This window comes from Manis pentadactyla, chromosome 8 (genome assembly GCF_030020395.1).
Source record: "Manis pentadactyla isolate mManPen7 chromosome 8, mManPen7.hap1, whole genome shotgun sequence".
Classification (NCBI taxonomy): domain Eukaryota; kingdom Metazoa; phylum Chordata; class Mammalia; order Pholidota; family Manidae; genus Manis; species Manis pentadactyla.
The window spans coordinates 110,893,294-110,907,044 of record NC_080026.1 but is presented as its reverse complement, the minus strand read 5'-3'; the positions used below and the strand labels follow the sequence as shown (position 1 = coordinate 110,907,044).

At 40.8% G+C, this 13,751-nt stretch overlaps 1 protein-coding gene across 3 annotated transcripts in view; it reads left to right on the top strand.

Annotated features, from left to right (window-relative positions):
• Positions 1 to 7,763, top strand: part of ERLIN1 (ER lipid raft associated 1) — a 33,124-nt gene extending 25,361 nt beyond the window's left edge. For all 3 annotated transcript variants that reach the window (XM_036899079.2, XM_057506214.1, XM_036899078.2), the window contains 3 exons: positions 1,831 to 1,920; positions 2,836 to 2,915; positions 5,508 to 7,763. In XM_036899079.2, coding sequence (XP_036754974.1) covers positions 1,831 to 1,920; positions 2,836 to 2,915; positions 5,508 to 5,729 — 392 coding nt within the window. In that variant the 3' untranslated portion in view covers positions 5,730 to 7,763. The remainder of the gene's footprint in view (positions 1 to 1,830; positions 1,921 to 2,835; positions 2,916 to 5,507) is intronic.
• The last annotated feature ends 5,988 nt before the right edge of the window (positions 7,764 to 13,751 follow it).

Here is a 13,751-nt window from a genome sequence, read left to right as displayed (position 1 = left end):
GAAAACTTACTCAGTCTTGCTTGGTCTGATGTGTTTTATTTCATTCTTTAATGGTAATTTAGCCTACAGTTCTAAGCCCAATTGAACTTATTTTTCTTTGTCACTTTGGCAGTATTATTTCATTTTTGTTTGGGCTCTTCTCTTTTCACTTTTAAGATTTTCCTCCCTGTCTTTGGGTGTTCTCCAGTTTCACTATGATGTGTCTAGGTAGAGAAAAGCTAACTTCTGTCTGGGCTCGGGGGTACAGCTTTTTAGTTTCACAGGAGCTGAAGCCCTTTAGCAGTCTCCATTTTAATGGAGTCTTGGTTCTAACATCTCAAAGCCTCATGAACTGGCCATGCATAGGCAGAAACCCAGGTCTCCCTTACTTGTCTAATAACTACCCCCAGGGCTGCCACCATACAAGCTCTCAGCTCTCCTTTCTCTTTGCCATGTCTCTTAAGGATCTCCATTCTTTCTTGTGATCTTAGCCATGCATTAAAAAGTGGATGTATTTTATTTAGTGCTTTTTAAGGTATTAGCTGAAGAGTTTTCTCATTAGCCTACTCTATCATTTTTAGAACTAGAAATCTGGTCATGCTCTTTATTGGTTTATTCCCCCATGTAAGAGAGCAGTGTTAAATGGGATTACTGAAAGTTCCCCAGTGTTCTCTGAGTTCTAGTTGCAGGCTTCAGATTCCTTACCTTTTATTCAATTTTCATCTTGAGTTTCTACTTATAGTTAAATTTCTAGCCTGGTTGAACATAGTGGTCTGTTTTTAGGATGGTATGATACAGATTGAGTATTACACTGATGGGGAAGTATGCCCTGCAGTAGTGGATAAAAGGTACTATCTTCTGTAAAGAAGAAACCACTGGAAGTTTTCTTTCCATTATGTACTTCCCTCAGGGGCCAGAGATAAACTGTGTTAAAATACTTAACTTTTTTGGATGAAAAGGAGAATTGAGAATGTTCTTTAGAAATTGCAGTGTTTGAATTGAAAGTGTAATTAGTGTTTTTCTTCCCTGGTCCTTGGATCTTTTGGTTAGGCCTAAGGTTTACTAAGGGTATTTTCCTGCCTTTAATTGCCTTCTGCAGTTGTTCATTCCCAACGCTTGTTTGCACATTCTCTACTGAATCATCCTGCTTCCTCTTCTACAGCAGTCAGAATACTCCTCCTCTGGTGTTATTTTCATCTTGTCTTTTCTCTGATGGTTAACTTAACAGTCGATCCTGAGTATATTAAAGCTAAATTGTACAGCCTGTCATTCAAGATAGGGGTTTTCCAGCCCTCTCTCTACTTATTTTTTGTTGTCTTGTCCTGTTAGCTGTCTCCAAATCACCTCTTCATTGAGACTTGCTCTCTTGTCTTTACACTTTCTGCCATGTTCTTGTAGGTCACATTCATTATTTTATTTAAGATTTCTTCCAGAGGGCCTTTCTTGGATTAACTTATCTTCCTTATTCTTTCTTCCTCCTGCCACATTATATAATTGTCCTGTGTTGCCATGCATTTACGTTGCTCTGTTTTTGTTCCAAGTACTTCATGAAGTATCTTTTTTTCCCATTAGCTGTGGACCATTGCTATTTAATCCCATGAAGGACTGAAACTGTTATCTTTTGTACTCCCCCTTTCCACAAAACTAGCACTGTTAAAATAGAACAGTGAAATAGGAAATAAATTACCTTTTTTCCATTGAGTTTTTTACAGTCTGGATGGATTAAACTTAATGAAATAATTAGCGCATTAAAACTTACATAATTAAGTATTAGACTTTGTGCTGATGATTCTCAGTACCACTGAAACTAGACAAATGTTTTGAATGTGTCTTTTTTGTGTATAATTATAGAAGCAGAGAAGATTGCACAAGTGGCAAAAATTCAGTTTCAGCAGAAGGTGATGGAGAAAGAAACTGAAAAGCACATTTCTGAAATTGAAGGTACCTCGGAGAGAAGAGGCTCTGACTGTCTTGAGTCGCCTCTCTGCCTCAGAGGGTTGGGCTTTTGATTGTGGTGGGTGGAAAGACCATAGGCAAGGTAATCCGGTCTGCAGGAAGTGGCTGGCCTGATACTCTAGACATATGTATTTTTTAATTACCATTACTTATTTAGTACTTGGTTTGGTTCAGGACAGTGGGTAACTCAACCTGTCATTTTCTGTCCTTAAATTGGGACTTATTTTTTCTCCCAAAATTGTTCTCAGGCAAGCAAGGTATGAGAATTACCCATAACCAATTGTAAAGAATATACAAGGTAAAAAACCCAACCACTACCAGTTTCTTTTTCTGCCTGTCAACTGAAAGAATTTTTTTTTTAATCATCTGGGAAAAAAGGAGTTTCACAGAGATTCAAGCTCCTTGACTTCATGTAATGTGATGTTGATATTCTTAGCTCGTAGTCTTGAAGACCTCTTTTGCTTATATACTGCTCCTTCCTGTCATTCTGGATCAAATTTGGAGGGGAAGGGGACAGTGTGCAGTAAATAAAGCAGAGATTTCATGTCTGAACTTAGTAATTTTACTTGAAGCCCAGAGCATGGGTGCGGTGTGAGACTTTGGGTTATAGGGGCTGGAGGAAAGAAGGAGCAACTTTAGGTGGAAAATGAAATGGGCTCAGTTGAGCTGAGAATTATTTAACACTGACAACAGTGTTCCCCCTTGAGAAGGAGCTGTCTGGGGCCTGAGATTTGAAAACTGTAATAATTGTTATATGCCTTTAAAGACAAGTAAAGGATTAAAATATCAGTAGAGAAAGGGACTCCTACTTACAGTAAAGTCTAGATTCTTTAGCCAGCTGAGAAAATGGATCACAACCTTTCTTTGTTTTAAATACCCTGACTCTGTTTTGCTTGCTAGATGCTGCATTCCTGGCCCGAGAGAAGGCAAAAGCAGATGCTGAATATTATGCTGCACATAAATATGCCACCTCAAACAAGGTGACTGCCTCTCCAAGCTACTGTCCTAGTATTATAATTTGGGTGTTTGCTTTCCCTTGTGGGGAGCTCTAATGTGACAGAGATGATTTACACTGTCAAGGAAGGGTAGTTATCATCAGACCCTCTAGAATCAGCCAGTCACTTAGCAATTTCATTGCACATTTATTGGGTAGGAACTTCATATAGTTCCTTGTAAAAGTGAGTAGCTAGGACAAAGCAAGCAGATACATAAACACAGGTCAAATGCCATAATTACATTTGTTTGTGCTACTGTATAAAGGCTTAAAAATCAGGATAGTTGAGGGTCTTCTAAAATGACAAGAGTGACAGGAGGAGAGTACAGATCATTTAGAATTGCTTCCCAGATATTGAAGATGCTCAGCTTATTTAGAGCAGTTTTTCTTATCAGACATAATCTTGGCACTTGGGGAAAAAATGCTTTTTTTCATTGTGGAAGACTATCTCATGCATTGGGTATTTTACCCTTGCCTACTAAATGTCAGTAGTGCTCATAATTATTTATCAACACCCCCTCTCCATCGACACACACACATATTTCCAAATGCCCCCAGTTGAGTACTGCTTGTTTACTGGATGTTTTAAATGTCCTAGTCATGAGGAATTTGCTGTGTGGTAACTTGAGAAAGGAGGTTGAGTGGTATATGTGTGAGTGATCTTTGTGTAGGGACTGAGGTGAGGTTGGGTCTGGAGAGTACAGGCCGAGTTAGCTGGAATTAATTAAGAGGCAGCTAGAACCCATGTGATACACTGAGAAGGGAAGAATATGACCAAGGTTTTTAAGGTGTTACTAACTGTAGAATGGATTGGAACAGAGAATTGAGAAAGAGGTTGCTAAGGTGCACAATGCAGTTTGAAGGGTTAGGGTCATAAATTTAAGGTATAAAAAGCCTGCTATTAATTTCACTCATTGGGTCATTCACCATGTTTACCAAGGGAACATTGGGCAAGGAAAATTTAGCATTAGATTTATAAATGAAATATTTCTTAATATAATAGTCCTTAAATTGATAAATTTAGAGAACAGCAAGTTTGGGACAGTTATATAAAAGCAACAATGATATGTAAATTTTCAGTGTAATTGTAACACTAATGAGTTAATAAGTAGTTGTCTATTTTCAACAGTTGCATATGTGTGTGGCAGTAGACTCTGAGACAGGTGCTGATGCTTCAGTCACTTGGCCACACAGTTTTGAGTCATGGGAATTGCTTGTCTTAATCTGACCACTAAAGCTCTGTTCTGTTGTTTTTCATGTAATAGAAGTAGAAACAACTGAATCTTGAAAAAAAAGATTCAAGATACAGACAGGGCTTAAACTTTTTCAATTTAGAGAGGAATACCACAATCTGTATTCAGAAGAAATGTAAGACATGATAGGTTGATATAATGAGTTGTAAGTGCTTTGAAATCCATTATACATTTAGAAATAAATTTAACATATTGTAAGACATGCTTTATAAAAATAGAATAGAATTTGTCTAAGATGAAGGCAAGATGAGAAACTTCAGCTGACAAAAAACTAGCCATCCAACTCTGTCATGGGAGCTGGCCAGCCAGGCCCCGGGTATCAAGACATTGTCATTAGATCAGCCTTCTGATGAAAGGGGTAGTGGTTTTATGCCATTATGAAAAATGCTATTCAGATATTGACATATATTAATAAGGCTTTAGGAAATAATTTGGTTATGCACTGTGGCCAGATTCGATTGCAGTGTTACAGCACAGGATGTGAATCTACTGGAGGGGGTGTAGATCCGAGAGTGGGAGATGTTGCAGAGCTATAAAGACAAGATGGGCTCTGCCTAGAGGACAGGCAGGGACTCAAGGAGAGGATCACTAGGGAAGATTCTGAGAAGAGTATATTCCAGGAAACACTGGAAATGAGTAACCAAACCTAGAGAGATTTTGATTGGATATATCTTGGCAACATGATTTAAGCAAAATAAAACACTGTGACAGGGAGAGAGATCTGGTAATTGACAAACATCTGTCCATCACAAACAGTTTGACCATCCAGCTTCCAAATAGAAACCAGAGGCCAGACCAGGTGATTTCTTGAGATCTTTCCCAGTTGTAGAATGTGGTCAGGAAAAGCAGAATCAGAGATTGTTAATTAAAAGGCTATGAGGCCAGACCCCTCCTTTGAAACTCTGCCACTCTTACCCATTGACCTGTCCGCCACTCAAGAGAACCAGCAGAAATTCCAGGCTAGTTCCAGGCTGAGTTCAGCTAAGTGAAGTGGGAAGTATTTTACAGGCCCCAAGTCACTATGGAAATGTTAGTTGTTATTAACAATCACTGATTGTTTCCCCAAACCCACTTCTTCAATCCTTTTTTTAATTTAAAAATGAACAGCTTCTCCTACATTAGGACAGGGACTTGTTGAAGGAACTTTAAGTCTGGAATGTAACTGTGAATGTGATAGTTGTACTTTAAAGTGAAAGAGGGTCCTTAGCACTGATTCAGAGTTCAGTAATGATATTCAGGAGAGCAAGCAGTAGGGAAAATGCAGAGGGAAATGACTACTGCACCAAAGTGTCCTGATGTCTTTGCTCTTGTTTGCCCCAACACAGCACAAATTGACCCCGGAATATCTGGAGCTCAAAAGGTACGAAGCCATTGCTTCTAACAGTAAGATCTACTTTGGCAACAACATCCCTAGCATGTTCGTGGACTCCTCTTGTGCTTTGAAATATTCAGATATTAGGACTGGAAGAAGAAACTCTCTCCCCTCTGAGGAGGCTCTTGAACCCTCTGGAGACAACCCTATCCAAAACAAAGAGAGCACAGGTTGATGCAAGAGGTGGAAATGTTCTCCCATATCAAGATGTGGCCCAAGGGGTTAAGTGGAAATGATGGTTATACAACTCTTCAGATTTACAGAGAACTTGTGCTCTGTCTGTTCTGCCTCTTCTATGGTAGTCCTGGTTTATCAGCTGATTGCAGAATAGAGCCAGCTGTCTGGCACCCAGTGGTCTTTTCAGTGGCAGTTTTATCAAGTATCCTGTGTGTGTGCTTTCTAAACTGGTCCTCACGAAGTAGGGAAGGTCTGATGCTAAGATACTGCCTGCACTGGAATGTTAAACATTAAATATATAACAAGCTGTGTTTTTCTGAGCTAAGATACATTGAATAATGTTTACATTGGTCCCCTGGGAAATGTGTGCTCAACCATTCAAGAGATAGGAGGCCAGAGAGAAGACGGCCAGGCTGTGGTAAGTGTGAAAATGACTGATTGCACCTGGGACCCAGACTCTCTTTGGGGTCCAATCTCAGCATTCATCCATGTGATTAGTCCACCGAAGTTTCCCAGGAAACGATCTTCCACTTGATCAACCATTTACTTGATATGACTTGCACCTTTTTGTTTTCCTCCAGTCAAGTTGGTGGCCTGCTGCAACATGTACCTGCCATCCAACCAGAGATTCCTAATCATTAGTTTATTGCTTTAGTAGGCTCAGATATAGAGCATGATTTGAACTTTTGGGTGAGATGAAACCTTTGCTTTGAACCAAAGCTCTGGGGCCCTGCATTCCCCTCTGTTAGGTGATGACTGTCTGTGTCACTGCCCCAGGCCATGTGTGACTAAGGTGCCTGATTTTTAGCCACAAACAACTCCTATATGCCACCTCTCAGCTCTGGCTGGTCAAGAGTGGGGCAGGATTTTACCAGAAATAGCAGCAGCATAGATTCCTAGCTGTTCACTGCACAGTAGCATATCATTAACTGCAGGAAGTTTTTATTTTTAAAACTGGATTTGGGGTACAGTCATTTGCCCCAATACCTCTGCCTGAAGGCCAAATCCTAGGGTTGCCCAGGTTATTAGCACAACTGGTTCTCCTCCTGTTGTTCATCAGGAGCCCACGTAGTGTGGAACAAAGTAACTTAGAAAGCATCCGTGGTCATCTTTGTCCCCATCCTTCCTGGTCCTGAAGTGCTGAAATCAGAGTTGTTCTTCAACCTTCACCTTCCCTGGGTGATCAGGATTTCACTGCATTCTGGGCAGCCAGTGGACTTAATCTTCCACAGGAGGATGACAGAGTTAGTCTGTGGCTATGGGAGACCTATTTCTTCTTGACCTTTTTTCCCTTAAGGTGAACATTCCTGAAACTGTGTGCCCCATAGTTAGGCCTGAGTTTGTGTAGCCTCCTAAGACATTTTGGCTACATTGTGTTCAAGCCTAACAGAAAAGTCATGGGACCACTCCCAGAAATCTTTGAGCTCTCAGTCCTGTCAGTCTCATGACAGTTTGTGAATTGTGCCAAACACTTTATATGAGAACAGAGCCCCAGTTTGAGTGGGTCTTTTCCCTAGGCCTTATACTAGAGAGGCATTTGTAATAGAAAATCATTTTTTCATTTTTGCTCGTTTAATTATATATATTCTCTTTATGAATGGATTTTGTGTTCTGTAGCCCTCCTCTAAAGAACCTTGGAACTATAAAAACTCACCTGTCATATTATTGCTGCAGATAAATAATGATTGTTGTGGGAAATCTGGATCATTGACCTTTGTGCTTTCTAGAGATGTTTCCTATTCCCATGAGCTAAAAGCTGTTGCCCTAAAGTGATGGATGTGGGTTTTTTTGGAAGCCCTGGTGGCAGAGTTGAAAAACAGGGAAATAGTGTTATGGTGTTTTAACGAAAGTACTTCCACTTAAACTCCCCATGGAGTGTGCTTCCCTGTGTTCCCTCAAACTCTTAAGTTAATCCCTCCTTCAGGGATGTTCCTTTTGGCAAATACACACTGTAATCTTGAAGTCTAAATTTATATGTGAAATGCTACCTTTTTTAAAAAGAAACTAAATAAAATTATTTTACTATCAGTGATTTTTTTCCATATGTGTTCATTCTTTTCTGTTGTCCTGAAATGCTCAAAGGGCTTTCTTGCCCATTTCAACCAGGTAGCTAGTTTATTAGGTTGACTTAACAGTATAACTTTCCTATGCTTTCTTATAACTTCCTTAGACTTTTTCCAGAATACTGCCTACCTGCTATGCGTTTTGAAAGGAGGGTTTCCACTCTTCCTGACTCACAGAATTTAACAAGAGATGTTCTGATTCTTTGTGGGATGTGGCCAACAGCAGAGGAGGGAAGATAGAGCATTGTGCCCTTTGGAGATTGCCTAAGAGCTGAAATACACAGAGAAAGAGAGGAGGCAGTTACCCAAGGCGGAGGAAGGACAAACTATAAATTACAAGCGGCAGTGGTATAATGTAACTAACTTCACTAGTTCAGATGTTGGAAGGGGCGGACCTGCTCTTCCCAAGCTCTCCACATGCCCTCCTGGGAACAACTGCATAGTGCTGTTGGGGCAGCAGGGCTTGTAATTGGAAGTTTGGGGGAAAGTAGTCCTTTACCTGGGTTCCTATGGGATCCAACTCCATAGTACCCTACATCTGCTGTGGACCAGGGAAATTTAGTTGGAACCAATTATCCTACAGGCTTTGGTAGTGTTAAAATGAGGTGATTTATAATTAAGTGATTTCTGCCTCTTGCTGTAGGGAAGGAATTTCAAGAATTAAAAATTGTGGCTTCTAATTGTTTAGGATTAGTCCCAAATACATACATACAAGGCTTTTTGTGATCTGGCCTCCAACTGACCTGTAGCCAAGGTTCTTGAATGTACCTTCTCTTTCTCCCTTTGCACATTCTCCATCTGCATGATTCACTTTTCCTCCCTTATAGCTCCAGGTTTTTCCTTCACTCACTCCTAATGAGTCTTCACTTCTCAGAGAAGTCACCCTGAACCACTTGGCTCCTGTCAGCACTGTGCTTCCCCCTTTGCAACACCACATGCCTCGCATTACCTGTTTTCTGTTATCACAAAGGTTCAGCTCTCTGAGGGCAGGGACTGCAACAGTGCTCTTCCCTGGGGGAATATCTTTTGCTTATGCCTAACATGGCATCTGGCCCTTAAATTAGTCAGTTTTGTTGCATGAAAGAACAAAAGGATGGATGGGAAATGCATTTCCTGCTAATGAATATGAGTAAAACAGAAGTGGGAAAAAACATAGAACTTAAGCTAGCGTGTCCATTTCAGGACTTATGTGTAATTATAGGAAATTAATATCTCAACCTGTTTTTGCATCCATGTAGGACTTTTCAGTAGGTTCAGTGAGGTAGTGTTTATGCACTTAGCATAATTATTTGCACTACATGGTAATTGTTGGGGTGTGTTCATTTACCCAGTCCATAGGAGTCAACGTGTTTCTGTCTGAGTGGACTTAAGTTCTTGGGGTAAGTTCTTGCTATATACAAGTGCATCATAAAATACATATTGAAGTAGGTTGTCCGCAGTCTGAGCTAAGCTAAGTGGATTTTAAACTTCCACCACAGTACTCCAGGAACATCTCAACAAGCTGGGCCACTTCAGCTTTCTCTTGGTCTCCTGTCTTTGCATAAGCATTTGGAACTAGCTTATATCTTTTTATCCATTTTTCTACCTTCCATCTGCTACAGACTGAATGTGTCCCCCTAAAATTTTTATGTTGAAGCCCTAATTCCCTATGTGATGGTATTTGGAGGTGGGGCCTTTGGAAGATAATTCTGTTGTGAAAGTGAAGCCCTCATAAATGGAATTAGTGTCCTTTTAAGAAGGGATGTGAGAAAGATGTGTCAGCCACGTGAGTACATGGCAAGAAGGCACTCATCTGTAACCAGAAAGAGGGCTCTCACCAGACACCGGATTTGCTAGCACCTTGGTCTTATGCTTCCCAGCCTCTGGAACTGAGAAATAATTTTCTGTTTTTTAAGCCACCCAGTGTATGGAATTTTGTTATAGCAGCCTGAACTGACAAAAACATTTATTTTTATTTCTTACCGTCCTTTTTTCCTATAACTGTTGGTCATCTAGTGTGTGCTAGTTGCTAAGACAACAAAAAAGCTTATAGCCCTGTGGGGTTATAATTTGCATAGCAAATTAATAGGCAAGTTATAATAGTGTGTGAGTACCACAGCAGGGTGGTCACAGTGCAGGAAGCACAAATGAGAGTCAGCCCAGAGTTTTTAGATACACCATCAAAGGCATGGCCCATGAAAGAAAGAATTGATGAACTGCACTTAATTAAAATAAACTTCTGCTTGGCAAAAGGCATCTGAGAAAGGACTGTTAATCCAAAATAATACAAAGGACTCTTAACAATAAAATAACCTAGTTAAAAAATAGACCAGAGAGCAGACACCTCACCAAAGAAGATAGGCAAATGGAAAATAAAGATATGAAAAGATACTCCACATCACGTCACCAAGCCAGTGCAAATTAAAATGAGATCACCATCACACACCTATTAGAATGGCCAAATTCAGAACACAGCACCAAATGCCAGTGAAGATGTGGAGCAGCAGGAACACTCATTGCTGATGGGAATATGAAGTGGTATAGCCACTTTGCAAGACAATTTTGTCTTATATAAGTAAACATGCTCTTACCATATGATCCAGCAATTCCACTCCTTGGTATTTGCCAGTGAGTTGAAAACACATGTCCATACAAAAACCTGCACACACAGGTTTATAGCAGCCTTATTCATATTTGCCCAAACTTGGAAACAAGATAACCTTCAGTATGTGATTGGATAAATAAACTGGTACATCCTGACAATAGAATATTATTCAGCACTAAAAAGAAATGAGCCATCAAGCCATGAGGAGACATGGAGAAACCTTAAGTGCATGTTACCAAGTGGCAGCCAATATGAAAAGGCTACATACCATATGATTCCCAATTCTGATGTTGAAAAAGGCAAAACTATGGAGAGCGTAAAAAGATGAGTGGTTGCTAAGGGTTAGGGAGAGGCAGGGATGAATAGGCAGAGCGTGGGGTTTTTAAAGTGAAACTGATACCATAATGGTGGATATATGTCATACATTTTATCAAAACCCTTAAAATATACACCACCAAAAGTGAAAGGTAATGTCAGCTATAGACCTTGTTTCGTAATGATGTGTCAGTGTAAGTTCACTGATTTTTAACAAATAGACCACTCTGGTGCGGGATATTGATGGGAAGGAGGGAGTATATGGGAACTCAATATCTCCTGCTCAGTTTTGCTGTAAACTTAAAACTTGTCTAAAATCATAAAGTCTTAATAATAAAAGAAAGTACAAAACAAAACCCTTTCAAGATTTTTAAGCAGGGAATGATATGGTTAGGTATTTAAAACTGCCCTTTCCCAACATGTTTACAATCCATTCTATTTATTCACTTGCTTTCAACATCCAAAACAACATGTTCTTTTCAATCATTTCAGACTCAGTAATTCACCTCACCATGAAAGATCTGCAAATGAATACTTGCAAAGAACTCATCAAAAGCTTCAGTAGATACTGGTGCCACAGAAGGTGATGGAAGGAATACAGAAATTATGGGGTCTTTAAGGTGATCACTTCCACCTGTGTTCACACACACATTCTCTCTCTCTCTCTCTCTCTCTCTGTCTTTAAGGTGATCACTTCCACCTGTGTTCACACACACATTCTCTCTCTCTCTCTCTCTCTCTCTCTCAGCTGTGATTCCATCCTAGCTACTGGCCCCAAGGATATGTAAGCTGATAAGCAACTTTAATGAAAGAAATAGTCTGCTGTGGGAAATAGAGATGGGTTTGAAAAATTTTAAAGTTGAAACCATTTAATGAATTTTAGTGCTTAATTTTTAAATATTTTCTGTAATAATGGAAAACCACAAAAGAATTTTTTAAAAAAAGATTTTTAAGAAGACTTGTTATAGTAAAAAGTCCCCATAAAATAATGTATAGCTTGAGATACAACTATTAATAGTAAGATTTATCTCAAAGAATAAGTCAATAAGCATTTATTATTTTTAATCTAATTGCAAATGAGAACATATTTGTGGGGAAAATTGAAGTTCCTATGACCAGGATCCTCACCTGAACCTAAACTACTGGATGATGTAGTTGGCTATTGTTAGACTACTGTTTCCACACCCATAGGCAATAAGCTATTATTGACTGAGTCACTATATAAAGAGATCTCTACCCAGTGCTCTGGGTGGAGGCAGAGATGAAGGAGGATTACAGACCTGCAGACTGTTGGATGCAGACATAATTCTAGTGCTTGACCTATCCCGGAAAAACAAAGCCGGGTAATAAGCCCTTTTACCCCAAGAATGTTCCATTGTCACTCTTCGGTCTCACTGAATCCATAGTGAACTTCCCTGGAGCTGAAACCCATGTCAAGAAAATTGGCAACTTGCAAAGAACTCATCAAAAGCTTCAGTGGACACCAGTTCCACAGAAGGTGCTGAAAGGAATACAGAAATTATGGGGTCCTTAAGGTGATTACTTCCACCTGTGTTCTGTGATTCCATCCCAGCCCCAGTTGACTGAGGAACAGAACAGGCTGCCCTTATAGGAGGGGTGCTTCAGCAGGCTGCCCCTGTGAATGGGGAGACAGTTGAGTGTCAGGTGTGACAGTGCATGTGATATGAGGTGTCTTGCCATCTAGAGGGCTGGGCTCCACCCCAGGACTGGAGGCAGGTGAAGGTGACACCTGAGGCAGTAGAGGTGGCCCTTGGTATGATAAGAAGGTCCTTTGAGAAATAGAATGCCCATGAGGTGGCAGGAACTATGGGTTGGCTGTTTCTCACAGTATTAAAAGTCTACTGAAAGAGACGCAAGAAGTAGCATGAGAATGTGAGCTGTGAACTGCCATGGATTCGTTGAAGAATGAAATGGCATTGATACAAGAGGAGGCAGCACAAGAATGCCAGCTGCAAGGTGCTGTGGAGGAAGTAAAAGATATGTTAAAAAATGAAATGGTGTTTGCAAGGTACTGTGGAGGAGGTAAAGGCCATGAAGGAGAAGGACATACCCCTGCAAAAAGCAGAAGAGGTAGTGTGAGAATGTGAACTGTGAGGTCCAGTGGAGGAGGTAAAAGATTCTTTACAGAATGAGACAGCAGTGCTGCCAGGTGCTCTGAAGGAGGCAAAGGCCATGGAGGAGAAGGTTGTACTCCCGAAGGAAGCATAGGAAGAGGCAGCATGAGAATGCCAGCTGCGAGGTATTCAGGTGAAGGTAAGAGAACTGTTGAAGACTGAGCTAGCATTGCTGCGAGGCATTGTAGAAAAGGTAAAGGGTGTAGCAGAGGAGGCACTTGGAGGAGTGGAGAGAAAGGTTCTATCAGCCCCAGAAATGGAGGAGCTGGGGAAGGACTAAGGGTTGGTGCCGGAGGTACCGACCCCTCCTCTATTGAAAGCACGCCCAGTCGTTGTAAAGAAAATAAAGACACAGTAACTGAGGGTTCTTCTGGGAGAGGTGCAGCCCCCTCCCCAGGTCATGAAGCACTCTATGCTCTGACTCAGGCTGAGCTGGTGGATTTGGGCTCCCAATTTTGACAGAAGCCCTTGGGGTCAATATCAGCTTTGCTCCTGTGTCTTTGGGATATGGGGGTGATGGAATTGTACTGTCTGAATCAGAGATGGGATGGCTGGCTTCCCTGACAGTTGATCCTTCCTTGAGGCAGTGATTACAAAATGCACATTAGACCTCAGAAAACCACTCCCTTCTCAATTGGCTTATGGCTACACTTTGTTCTGCGTGGCCCAATCAGGGTGATTTACCATACTTCCCTGGTATATGGCAGATGTATGCTGAGCTCCAACAGGTGGTACAGGAGCTAGGTGTGAAAAATGCCATCTATTGTCCAGAAAATTACAGCCCAGATGAGGAGCCTTTTACTGCAGGGATGAAAAACATGCTTCAAATGGCTCCCACATCCCTCTTTGGGCCACTAGTGGCCATTCTTGGCCCTCACTTAGGGCGGCCCATAAGTGAGATTACCCGTATGGTAGCAGACTTG